An 11,926-nucleotide genomic window follows, 5' to 3' on the forward strand; every position below is an offset into this window, starting at 1 on the left:
ACTAGATACCGAAGGACATTTGAGAAGGTATCTTTTGGTACTTAAGGATATTTGAGATGGTACCAAACCAACCGAATACTGAAGGACATTTGAGAAGGTATCTGAGCAGAAGTACCTAAGGTATAACGGTACTTAGTATGGCCACGTGCATGTAGGTAGATAGAGTCAGAGATTGAGCAAAAGGGTTCTCTCTTGACTAGCAGTTGGTGTTGGGATTATTTTTACCCATAGTGGGGTTATTCTGAAACTGAGAAACAATTTTAATGTTTTATGATTAAAACAGCTTTATATGCTTTATGCTTGGAAAATGTTTATACTGCAGTACAAGGTACTGTAGAAAGCTTATATTTTAGTTTAAACTCTTTATTGAGATTTTTGCATGAGAATAAGTTGTCTTTCTTGAGTCACTCACTAAGCTAGCAAGCTCACCCATTTTCAATTGTTTTCCTCTCCCCCCACAGGTAGCGGTCAAATCCTTAGAAGATAAGCTCTGCATCTGCTCTGCCACTAAAGGAAAAAGATATTGTAACCTGTCGGTTTTAGGTGGTTACTGTAAACATTGTACACATGTTACTGTTGTTCATATAGGGACTAGAGTTTTTGGGTTTGGGACTTATGAATCTAATGTTGTAATGTTATGTTTTTTAATTAATAAATTTTTTGCCTAAAGACGTTTCGTTGTGTATGAGTTATATGTTGGTATCAGAGTTATTCCACAACAATTAGTAGGCAGTAAGTGTCAACAAAAGGGTTAATAACTACTGTCAGTCACGCCCTTTCCTAGGCTAAGAGGGTGGTCTAGGGCGGGGTGTGACAGCTTGGTATCAGAGCAAAGGTATACGTAAACTTGGGAAAGGTTTAAACTAGCTTAGTATTAAAGCATAATATTTTTGGTGAAAGAGAGAGTTCATGCATTAGATTAAGTCCCATAAATAAGTTCCTGACATGTGTACTTAATAATTAGGCAAAGATGCTGAGGAGAAGTGGTAGGTTGAACAGGAAGACTAAGGAGAGGAATGTTGACCCTACCAGTAGAGGTCTTGAAGCTAGACGGGACCCAGATCTAAAGGAGAAGAGAGTTAGAGACTTAGTAGAGAAGGAAACGACTTTTGCAAATGAGTTGAGTACCCCACTAGTAGATGTAGATCCCCAAATGGAGGATCGAGTGTTTGATAGGATTGCTCAAAGATTGGCAGTGAGTATAGGATCGATTCAGACCAATCCAGGGAAGAAATTCGATGTCGAGAGGCTAAAAGCTTTAGGAGCCACGATGTTCGATGGAGCCACAGATCTAGTAGATGCTGAGGTCTGGTTGGACTTGATTGAGAAATGTTTTAAGGTTATGAGGTGCCTCGAGGACCGTAAGGTCGGGTTAGCAGCATTCTTGCTGCAGAAAGGGGCTGAGAAATGGTGAAACGTGATAGAGGCCAGAAAGAGTAGTTCGGAAACTATGACTTGGCCTGAGTTCAGACAAGTATTTGAGGATAAATACTACCCTAGTGCTTTTAAAGAAGCGAAGAGGAAGGAGTTCCTTAGGCTAACTCAGGGAGTGATGACGGTTGTGGAGTATGAGCAAAGATTTACTGAGTTATCTCAGTATGCCCTTCCGATCATTGTGGAAGAGAAAGAGAGGTGTAGAAGATTTGAGAATGGCCTGAGAAGAAAGATACGTACACCCGTTACCTCTACATCCAATTGGGTGAATTTCACTCAGTTAGTTGAGACCGCTATCCGAGTAGAGCAGAGTGTAGCGAGGGAAGATATACTCCAGCCAGGTGAAGGACAATTTAGGACGCCTGGAGAAACAAGGAGTAAGAGTTTTAGACCCCCATTCTCTGGACAGTCAGGTATGAGGAGTTTTGGAGGTACAAGCCAACAAGGTTCGAGTCCAAAGAGGTCAAGACCTGCAGTTGGACCGAGTGGTAGATCAGTATCAGGTCGTGCTAGCGAGTCAGTAGCTAGTACAGGAAGGAGACCAATCTGTGTAAACTGTTGTAGGTCCCATACAGAAGTATGTTATGGAAATAGGAATGTGTGCTTCCAGTGAGGACAAACGGGGCATTTCAAGAGAGATTGTCCAAGCTAGGTCATGGAGCACAGAGTGAGCAAAGAGAAGTTACCCAAACTTTAGACCAATCTAGAGCAACCGGAACTAGAGTTGAGGGACCTGGTGCAGCTAAGCAAAAAGGGGTAGCTAGACGACCCCAATAGCAACAACAACAACAACAGGGTAAAGTATACATTATGACACACTAGGAAGCGGAAAAGGCCTCAGATGTCATAATTGGTACGATAACTTTATGTAAACAATCTGCTTATGCATTATTTGATCCTGATGCTACGCACTCATTCATATCTAGCATGTGTGCACTGCATATAGATGAAGTGCCTAAGCGTATGAATGAAGATTTGTTTATCTCTACGCCTGTAGAAGATACTCTAGTTGTACATGAGTATTACAGAAATTGTGAAGTAATTCTTGGAAATCGGAGTTTATGGGTTGACTTGATTCCATTTAGAGTTTGATGTTATCTTAGGTATGGATTTCCTAAGTAAACATTATGCCACTATGGATTGTTTTATGAGAGAAATAGTGTTTAGAAAACCAGGTGAAAAAGAGATAACCCATGTAGGAAGTAAAAGAATACTTATCGGAAGCTTAATATCAGCAGTGAAGGCTAGGAAACTGCTGAGTAAGGGATGTGAAGCCTATTTAGCCTATGTGTCAGTTTCACAGGATCAGAAACTGCGACCTGAGGATGTACCTATGGTACAAGAATTCTTAGATGTGTTCCCTGAAGAGTTACCAGGTTTACCACCTGACAGGGAAATAGAGTTTACTATTAAGTTAGTCCCGAGTACAACACCTATATCCTAGGCACCATATAGGATGGCACCAATGGAACTGAAGGAGTTAAAAGTTCAGTTACAGGAACTTGTAGATAAGGGGTACATTAGACCCAGTGTGTCACCTTGGGGAGCATCAGTCTTGTTTGTTAAGAAGAAAGACGGTACTCTTAGATTATGCATAGACTATAGACAGTTGAATAAGGTGATCATTAAGAATAAATACCCATTGCCTCGTATAAATGATCTCTATGAACAGTTAAAGGGAGCCACAGTGTTCTCTAAGATAGTTTTGAGATCAGGTTATCATCAGTTGAAGGTGAAAGACGCATATGTTCCAAAGACTGCATTCAGAACTAGGTATGGACATTATGAGTTCCTAATAATGCCGTTTGGATTGACAAATGCTCCTGCAGTATTTATGGACTTGATGAATAGGATATTTCATCTTTATCTGGATCAGTTTGTGATAGTTTTCATAGACGATATACTAGTGTATTCTAGTAGTGCAGAAAAGCACAAAGAACATCTGAGGATGGTGTTACAAACGCTAAGGAAAAAGAAGTTATATGCCAAATTTAGTAAGTGTGATTTTTGGTTAAATCAAGTTGTATTCCTTGGGCATATAGTTTCAACTGATGGAGTTAGCGTTGATTTCCAAAAGATAGAAGCAATAGTCAACTGGGACGACCCCTGAATATAATAGAAATACGCAGTTTTCTGGGTTTAGCATGTTATTATAGGAGATTCGTGGAGGACTTTTCTAAGATAGCTCTACCATTAACAAACCTGACTAGAAAAGATGTAAAGTTTGAGTGGTCGCCAGAATGCGAGCACAATTTTCAGGTTTTGAAATAGAGGTTAGTGTCAGCACCAGTATTAACTCTACCTACACCAGGTAAAGAGTTTGAAGTCTATTGTGATACATCCCCACAAGGGTTAGGATGTGTGCTGATGTAGGAGGGAAAGGTAGTAGCTTATGCTTCTCGACAGTTAAAGATGCATGAATGTAACTACCCTACGCATGATTTAGAGTTAGCAGAAGTTGTGTTAGCTCTAAAGTTGTAGAGACATTACCTATTTGGTGAGCAATGTCATATATTCACGGATCATAAGAGTCTTAAGTATATCTTTGATCAGAAGAAACTGAATTTAAGATAGAGAAGATGGATCGAGTTGATCAAATATTATGACTGCAAAATTGATTATCACCCAGGTAAAGAAAATGTGGTAGCTGATGCTCTAAGTCGAAAAACTAGATTAGCTAGGTCTAGTATCAATTTAGTGAAGGGTACACTGATTCATGAGTTGTATAATCTAGGGTAGCATTATCAGTTGGTAAAACAGGAGGTTTACTAGCTTCATTTCAAGTGCGTCCTACTCTCGTAGAAGATATTCTACGTGAATAGTTAAAGGATTCCGATCTTCAGAAGTTAGCTGAAGAAGTAGGTAAAGGATTGAGGATGGACTACCAATTAAGAGCAGACAAAGTGCTATTAAAAGAGGGTAGGGTATGCATACCTAAGAACGTAGCACTTAAACAAGCTATTCTAGAAGAAGCACATAGTTTGGTCTATGTTATGCATTCGGGCAGTACGAAGATGTATAGAACATTAAAGAGATCGTACTGGTGGCCTGGTATGAAAAGAGAAATAGCGGAGTATGTTGACAGGTGTCTAATATGTCAACAAGTTAACCGGACAGATAGAGACCAACAGGATTACTTAATCCACTCCCAGTACCACAGTGGAAGTGAGAGCATATTACGATGGATTTCCTGTTGGATTACCTAGGACACTAACAAGCTATGATGGTATATGGGTAATTGTGGATAGATTGACAAAAACAACTAAGTTTTTACCTATTAAAGTTACTTTTACCCTAGACCAATTAGCAAAGTTGTATGTTGATCGAGCCGTGAGTCAGTTTGGAGCTCCAGTTTCAATTGTATCAGATCGAGATTCCAAATTTACATTAAAGTTTTGGCCTAGTCTATAGAAAGCTATGGGAACCAAGTTATATTTTAGTACCGCTTTTCATCCACAGATGGATGGTCAGTCGGAGCGGACAATCCAGACATTAGAGGACTTGCTGAGAGCATGTATATTGCAATACAAAGGTAGTTGGGATACACATCTGTCATTGATCGAATTTGTGTATAACAATAGTTGCCATTCGAGTATCGAAATGGCACTGTATGAGGCACTATACGGAAGGCCATGTAGGACTCCGATATGGTGGAATGAAGTTAGTGAAAGGAAATTACTAGGTCCAGAACTTTTGCAACAGACATCAGATAACGTTAAGATTATAAGAGATAATCTTAAGATGGCTTGAGATAGGAAAAAGAGTTATGCCGATAAGCAAAGAAGAGAATTGGAGTTTTAAGTTGGTGATAAAGTATTTCTGAAGTTATCTCCATGGAAAGGAATACTCAGGTTCGGTAGGAAAGGGAAATTAAGCCCTAGATATATTGGACCATACAAGATAATAGAAAGAGTTGGCCCAATGGCATATCGATTGGATTTACCTTTAGAGTTATCTTGTATTCATGATATGTTTCATGTGGCAATTCTTAGAAAGTATGTGCCAGATCCTACCCATGTGTTGCCTGAGCAACCAGTACAGTTGAAGGAAAATTTGTCTTACGAAGAAGAACCAGTGGAGATTCTTGACCGAAAGGAACAGGTCTTAAGGAATAAGACAATCCCATTAGTAAAGGTACTATGGTGAAACCATAGCATGGAAGAAGCAACGTGGGAAGCCGAAGAGAAAATGAGAAACAAGAATCTGCAGTTGTTTAATTGGTGAAAAAGCTCGAAGGGATCGGACTGGAAACTGACAAGAAGACAGAAGGGTCAGGCTGTCGAATAAGCTTAGGCTAGTCTTGAGGAATTTGAGATTCCAGCCAAACCACGAGAAGTTCTAAGCTCATATTTTAGGGTAAGCTTCTGGAGACATTTTAGAATATGTTTGTAGAAGGAAGTATCTCAAAATAAGGCATAGAACTATGAGTAATCTGAGTTGTAAGTTGAATCTTGATTCTAGGGGTGAAAAAGGGAGCCCGAGGTAGGAAATGAACTACTAGAGTGAAAAGTTCCTAAGCGATCGAGGTGAGTGACTAAAACATTTGATTAAAATGTTTGATTTACAATGTTTTAAAGAAAGCATGTTTTAAAGATGATTATTCTCATGCCAGCTAGTTTTACAAAGTGATTTCCAAGCAAACCATGAGTTATGTTTTAAACGCATGCATGTGTGGGAAGTTTGTTGAAAAACTATTTATATGTGTTAAATATACCCAGCATGCATTAGTATCTTTAAAGCTATGTTTTATATGTGTTATACTTTACATACTTTAAAGAGATAGTCATTTATGACTAGTTTTACTTAATACGCGATACCGAATGACATTTGAGAAGGTATCCGCCCAACTAGATACCGAAGGACATTTGAGAAGGTATCTTTTGGTACTTAAGGATGTTTGAGAAGGTACCAAACCAACCGAATACTGAAGGACATTTGAGAAGGTATCTATGTAGAAGTACCTAAGGTATGACGATACTTAATATGACCACTTGCCCGTAGGTAGATAGAGTCAGAGATTGAGCAAAAGGGTTCTCTCTTGACTAGCAGTTGGTGTTGGGATTATTTTTACCCACAGTGGGGTTATTCTGAAACTGAGAAACAGTTGTAATGTTTTATGATTAAAACAGCTTTATATACTTTATTCTTGGAAAATGTTTATACTGTAGTACATGGTACTGTAGAAAGCTTATATTTCAGTTTAAACTCTTTATTAAGATTTTTGCATGAGAATCAGTTATCTTTCTTAAGTCACTCACTAGGCTAGCAAGCTCACCCCGTTTTCAAATGTTTTCCTTTCCTGCCCCACAGGTAGCGGTCAAATCGTCAGAAGATAAGCTCTGCATCTGCTCTGCCACTAAAGGATAAAGATATTGTAACCTATCGGTTTTAGGTAGTTACTGTAAATATTGTACACATGTTACTGTTTTTCATATAGGGACTAGAGTTTTTGGGTTTGGGATTATGAATCTAATGTTATAATGTTATGTTTTTGAATTAATAAATTTTTGGCCTAAAGACATTCCGCTGTGTATGAGTTATATATTGGTATTAGAGTTATTCCGCAATAGTTAGTAGGCAGTAAGTATCAACAAAAGGGTTGATAACTGCTGTCAGTCACGCCCTTTCCTAGTCTGGGGCGGGGTGTGACAGTTATTCTTATTTTTTCTCTTCCTTTTCACAACATTAGTCGCATGTGTTGATAAAGTCATTGTTTACAATGGCTAAAGGGGTCATGAGCTAGGAATGCAAGGCTGTTGTTCAACGATATGGGCAAACTACTATTGATTTGTTTTTATCCGAGGCATGTTAATCTTAGTTTTATATTTATGTTTATGTTCTCCGTTGAGTGACTTATGGTTTCTATTGATTTTGTTTTAGTTCACGAGACTTACAAGTATTTTTTGCGATAAGCTATCTTTGATTTTGATATTGGAACATGTGACTTATAAATTGTTTAGTTGATAAGTTTTTGTTCATGGTTTCATATTTTTAGCTATTGTCTTTGATTGACAAGTAGAAAAGGTGCATCTAACAAAAAATGGACTTCATAACAACATTAATAATAATTACAAGGCAATATTTATGAGACGTTTATCTTAAAAGTTTAGCTTGTTCCAAAGTATTGGATTAGTTTCAGTGTTGGAATGCTATAAAATTTGGATCAAGAATCGTTGTTGATTGACGTTGCATGGAGGTGAGTCTTTAAGACTTTGTTAACGTAAGAACATCAACTCTCCTTAGCATTATTGTATTTTGATTAAGATTTTTGAATTAAAGTTTGGCTACCCAAACCTTATCCTAGCATATATGAGGATGAGCTAAGTACACCTGGTAATTTTGTTGCAACTTTTTGGTGTGTCTTCTCTTCTTTTCCTTATCATAAATTACTTGTGTAATATTATGATCATTTTGTGATGAAAATTTGATGGGGGCATCCAAGCATTTCATGGCCTTTGGTGGGGCCTTAGATTTAAGGTATATAAATTTCACAACTTATTATGGTTGGATCTTCTTAATGAAATTAAAGAATTGATGCTAAAAGTAACTCAATAAGGTAGATGTGTTGGGAATGGTGTCCTAATTCTTCCGAAATCTCGTAGTTTGTAATCTATACACATTGTTATGAATAAAATAAGAGTTATTTATTTGGCAGTTACTCATATCCAGTTACTCATATCCAATAAACAAAGCTCCATGGTTATCGTATGTAAACTTAAGCATGTATATTAGAAATGAAATATTATTAGAAATGAAACCAAAATGAAACCAAAACAAAAAACCATCCATCGCTAATCATCCTTTGGAAATAACCCCAAGATTTCAAAGAGATTCAAACCCTTCATTAAACAAAGCAACAAAAGCTTCCATTTCATCCCTCTCCTTAACCACACCAATCTCCATCCCCACATTACTATTTCTACTATCAGTCAAAGAAAAAACAAATGGTGATTCGGCTGATACAATCTCCACTTTCTTTGGCTTTCCCCACCCAAAATCAGCATTATAAACTCCAAATCTTGGTGATCCAGCAAGAGAAATTGCTTGTGCTTTTGAATAATCATTTGTCCTTTGACTCATAAGTGACCCCCAATTCTCTGCCCCTTTTAAAGCTCCTTCTTCCATATTTTGTATAGCTTTTGAAATTTCATCACAAGCCAAAATTATTCCATTTTCACCCAAAAGTTCAATCCTTTCAAGACAAACAAACCCACCAACCAAACAATTCCCAAAGTAATTCGATGGCACTTGTGGCTTTAAACGAGTTCTAGCATCAGCAGCAAATATAAACCATAATTTTCCTTCTTTTAAACCTTCTAATTTGGCTGTACAAACACAAAGATAAGCAGTTGCTATTGCAAATGAAGATATGTGAGAAGAAGAATTATTGTTGTTCAGAATGCATTGCTTTAGTTTTTGAATGTTTTGATGTGTGAATTCAAGTGTGGTTCTGATTAAACCATGTCTTGTTTTGGGTAATTTAAGGTTTAAGCTCTTGTTGTTTGGTCCTTCTATGTCTTGCCATGCTTTTGCATAGAGTTTTGCAAGATCTTTTGGATCATTTATAACTGACCTACCATAGAATGGCATTACCTTGGTGATTGGAATATAGGATTCTTCCATACAAATTCGAGCCCAAGATTTGATAAATGAAGTTGAGGTTCTTCCATCTATAATTGCATGGTGATTGGTCATTCCAATGGAAAAACCTTTGTTTTGAAATGTGGTGACCTATATCAAGAATAAAAATGATTAAATTAACCACGCAGGTGCGAACATGACAATCGAGTCCAAAGTATTAGTATATATAACAGAATGCGATGCAAAATAATTTGCTGATATATCAAAATTTAGATTCAACTTTTTGAAGTCTATTATTAAGTGATATATAACTAAATCTACCTTTACCTATAACCTTAAGCTATTAAGTCAATCGGTGATTTAAGATGATATCAGAGTAAATTTGTTTAGATGTCTTGTCTTGAAGTTCTTGCATTGTTGTTTCTTCCTCATATTCATTTTCACTTGTTGGGCATTCTCTGTATTTCAAGCCCACAAGTAAGGGGTAGTGTTAAGTAATATATAAATAAATGTACCTTCACCAATAAACTTAAGCTTTTGGATTAATCAATGATTTAAAATCTATCAATGATAGATTATATCATTAATAGGAGTCTATCAATGATTGAGTCTATCGTTAATAAAATCAATCACGAATTGATTTTGCTATATTTATAATTCTTTTAAAAGATTGTTATACACTTAATATTAGTCCTACAAGTGTTACTAATTGCCCATTGTCCTAAATATAGGGGATGACTAACTAGTAACTATACATTTTAGTCTTTGATTGAGTTTTTTTCCCTTTCAATTTAGTGCTTTATGTTTATAATATTTTTCTATTTAGTCTCACCCAAAGTTGGAATAGGTCAATAGACTTTTCTTTTCTTTCTTTCTTTTTTTTTTTTTTTTAGACAAAGGTCTCAATCGAATTATATGATATGATATGATATTTAAACAAATTAACGGAAATTCCTTAGAAGGAAAAAAATGGCTATCTAAGCAAAAAATTTCAAACAATGTATTCTAAAAAAGTAAATACGTAGAAGAAATTAAATATTTGTCTTTGTTAAATCATTTTTTTCTTTTAATTAAATGAATTTCTAAATCTACCAATACACTGCTAAGTATATAAATCATGCAATATAAGTTTACCGTCAATTTTAACACTTGAAAAGTGAAGAATTAAAAAAAAAAAAAAACCTTTTTTTTACAAAGGACTCTTTTTACAAGATTCAAATAAAATTTGACACACTATCTAAAAATATAATAATCCAATTGATATAGTTCATTGTGCATGTGCTGATACTCAACTCCCACTCTCGGTGCTCGTCACTTGCTACTTACTTTCTTTTCCTCCTTTTATGGTTCATTATGTAATTCCCGTTCCTATTTTCCTCTTCTTTTTTTTTTTTTTTTTAATTCTGATTACCTAGTTATCTGATACGTTTAAAGAAAGACTAACTCGAGAAAATGTAAGGAAAAAGATTAAAAGAAAACTCACTAAATAACAAGAGTGAAGAAGGAGGTGATAGTCGAGTATAGCACACATACTACACCGGGTCAATTCCATGAATTGACTTCATGATAACACAATTAAAAAGGTCATAATTTCTAAGTTTTAAAAAAAATGTCAAATTTCATTTCAAGACTGTCAAATTAGTCATCATACATTTTTCTCTCAAAATGTGTTAAATTATAAGTTTAGTCTTTGAATTTATACTTTTGTATTTGATAAGTTCTAAAACTTAAAAATAATGTTTAATAAATCCTTCACTCTCACATTTATATCCCTAAGAATATTAAAACTTTTAATTTTGTATATAATATATGAGTGATTTTTTAAATATTGTTGAATAAGTTAATGTATAAATCTATGTAAAATTAAAAATTTAAAAACCTAGCGACACAAAATTAAAAAGATGAGGATTTTATAATTTACCCAAAAAGAAATCAATAATTGTTAGTTGCTTAAGATTTTAAGGTTAAAACCTGAATAGCAATAACTGCAGCACGATCATTAGAGACAGGCAATTGAGGAACAAGATGATGAAATTCTAAAACTTCACGAAACCTATTGCCGGAAAGATGATAAAAGTCGGCGTCGGACTCTGCCACCGTCACTGTAACCCCATCGCCGTCGACAAATTCGATGGTGGGTACATCAGATTCCGGCGGCCAAACGAGATTTCCAGTCAACGGAAGATAGTAGCGAAGAATGAGAGCAAGAGAGCTTTTCAGCTTCGAAACAATGACGTCGCGAAACGAGATTTCATTGGATGGTAATTCGTAGAAGAAAAGACGTTGAATTGGATGAAACCTTAGCCACAACAAATCGAAGAAAGTTAGAGGAAGAGACGACGGCGCGGCCAAGGCACGTGACTCCTCCGCCACTGCCGGAGCAGGAGATACTTTACAGATATCGATTATTTTCAAAGATGGAGAATTATCCATTGGAAACAAAAGAAGAGTGATAGAAAATAATTGAGAAGATTTTTCAAAACTTGTGGTGCTTTAAATGTGCAAATGACTAAAAGAAAGTGCATATGATGACGAATTGGCTTTCATCTATGGTTTTTAATTTATTGGATTTTGATAAGGAGAGGATGGAAAATTTGAGGGTGGGAAATTTGACATTTTTCAATAAATAGTTTAACATTTTTCTTAAAAATTTTCTTTATTCACAATTAATTTTCTAAAATAAATCAATGATAATATAAAAAATTGTCTCCATTGAATTACATCCATTCTGACACATATGGTTCACTTTCCAAATTTGTAATAAAAACACATACCAATAGATAAGTGAAGTGAGCTCAATCTAATTGTATCTAGAAATTACGTCATATTATTATTGTTATCATTATTGTTAGTGTTCTAACAAAAAAAATGGATATATTTATTATTACAGTATCCGTTTGACTCTAAAAAA

The 11,926-nt window shown here is 35.7% G+C and overlaps 1 protein-coding gene across 1 annotated transcript; it reads right to left on the minus strand.

Annotated features, from left to right (window-relative positions):
- Positions 1-8,158: 8,158 nt before the first annotated feature.
- Positions 8,159-11,548, minus strand: LOC120083405 (phenolic glucoside malonyltransferase 2-like). Its single transcript, XM_039039158.2, has 2 exons — positions 10,987-11,548; positions 8,159-9,165 (listed from the first exon to the last, which is right to left on the minus strand). The coding sequence occupies exons 1-2, from the start codon at positions 11,446-11,448 to the stop codon at positions 8,257-8,259; spliced, it is 1,371 nt and encodes a 456-aa protein (XP_038895086.1). The 5' UTR covers positions 11,449-11,548; the 3' UTR covers positions 8,159-8,256.
- Between the last annotated feature and the right edge of the window lie 378 nt (positions 11,549-11,926).

The sequence above is a fragment of the Benincasa hispida genome, chromosome 8, assembly GCF_027475165.1.
Source record: "Benincasa hispida cultivar pf3 chromosome 8, pf3_genome.v1.1, whole genome shotgun sequence".
Taxonomy (NCBI): domain Eukaryota; kingdom Viridiplantae; phylum Streptophyta; class Magnoliopsida; order Cucurbitales; family Cucurbitaceae; genus Benincasa; species Benincasa hispida.

What these genes read in the sequence shown, in the direction of transcription:
- LOC120083405 (XM_039039158.2), bottom strand. Translation starts at nt 11,448, where the DNA reads ATGGATAATTCTCCATCTTTGAAAATAATCGATATCTGTAAAGTATCT. An exon ending in CTGCAGTTATTGCTATTCAG is followed by an intron (nt 9,166 to 10,986) that starts GTTTTAACCTTA and finishes TTCTTGATATAG; the next exon opens with GTCACCACATTTCAAAACAA.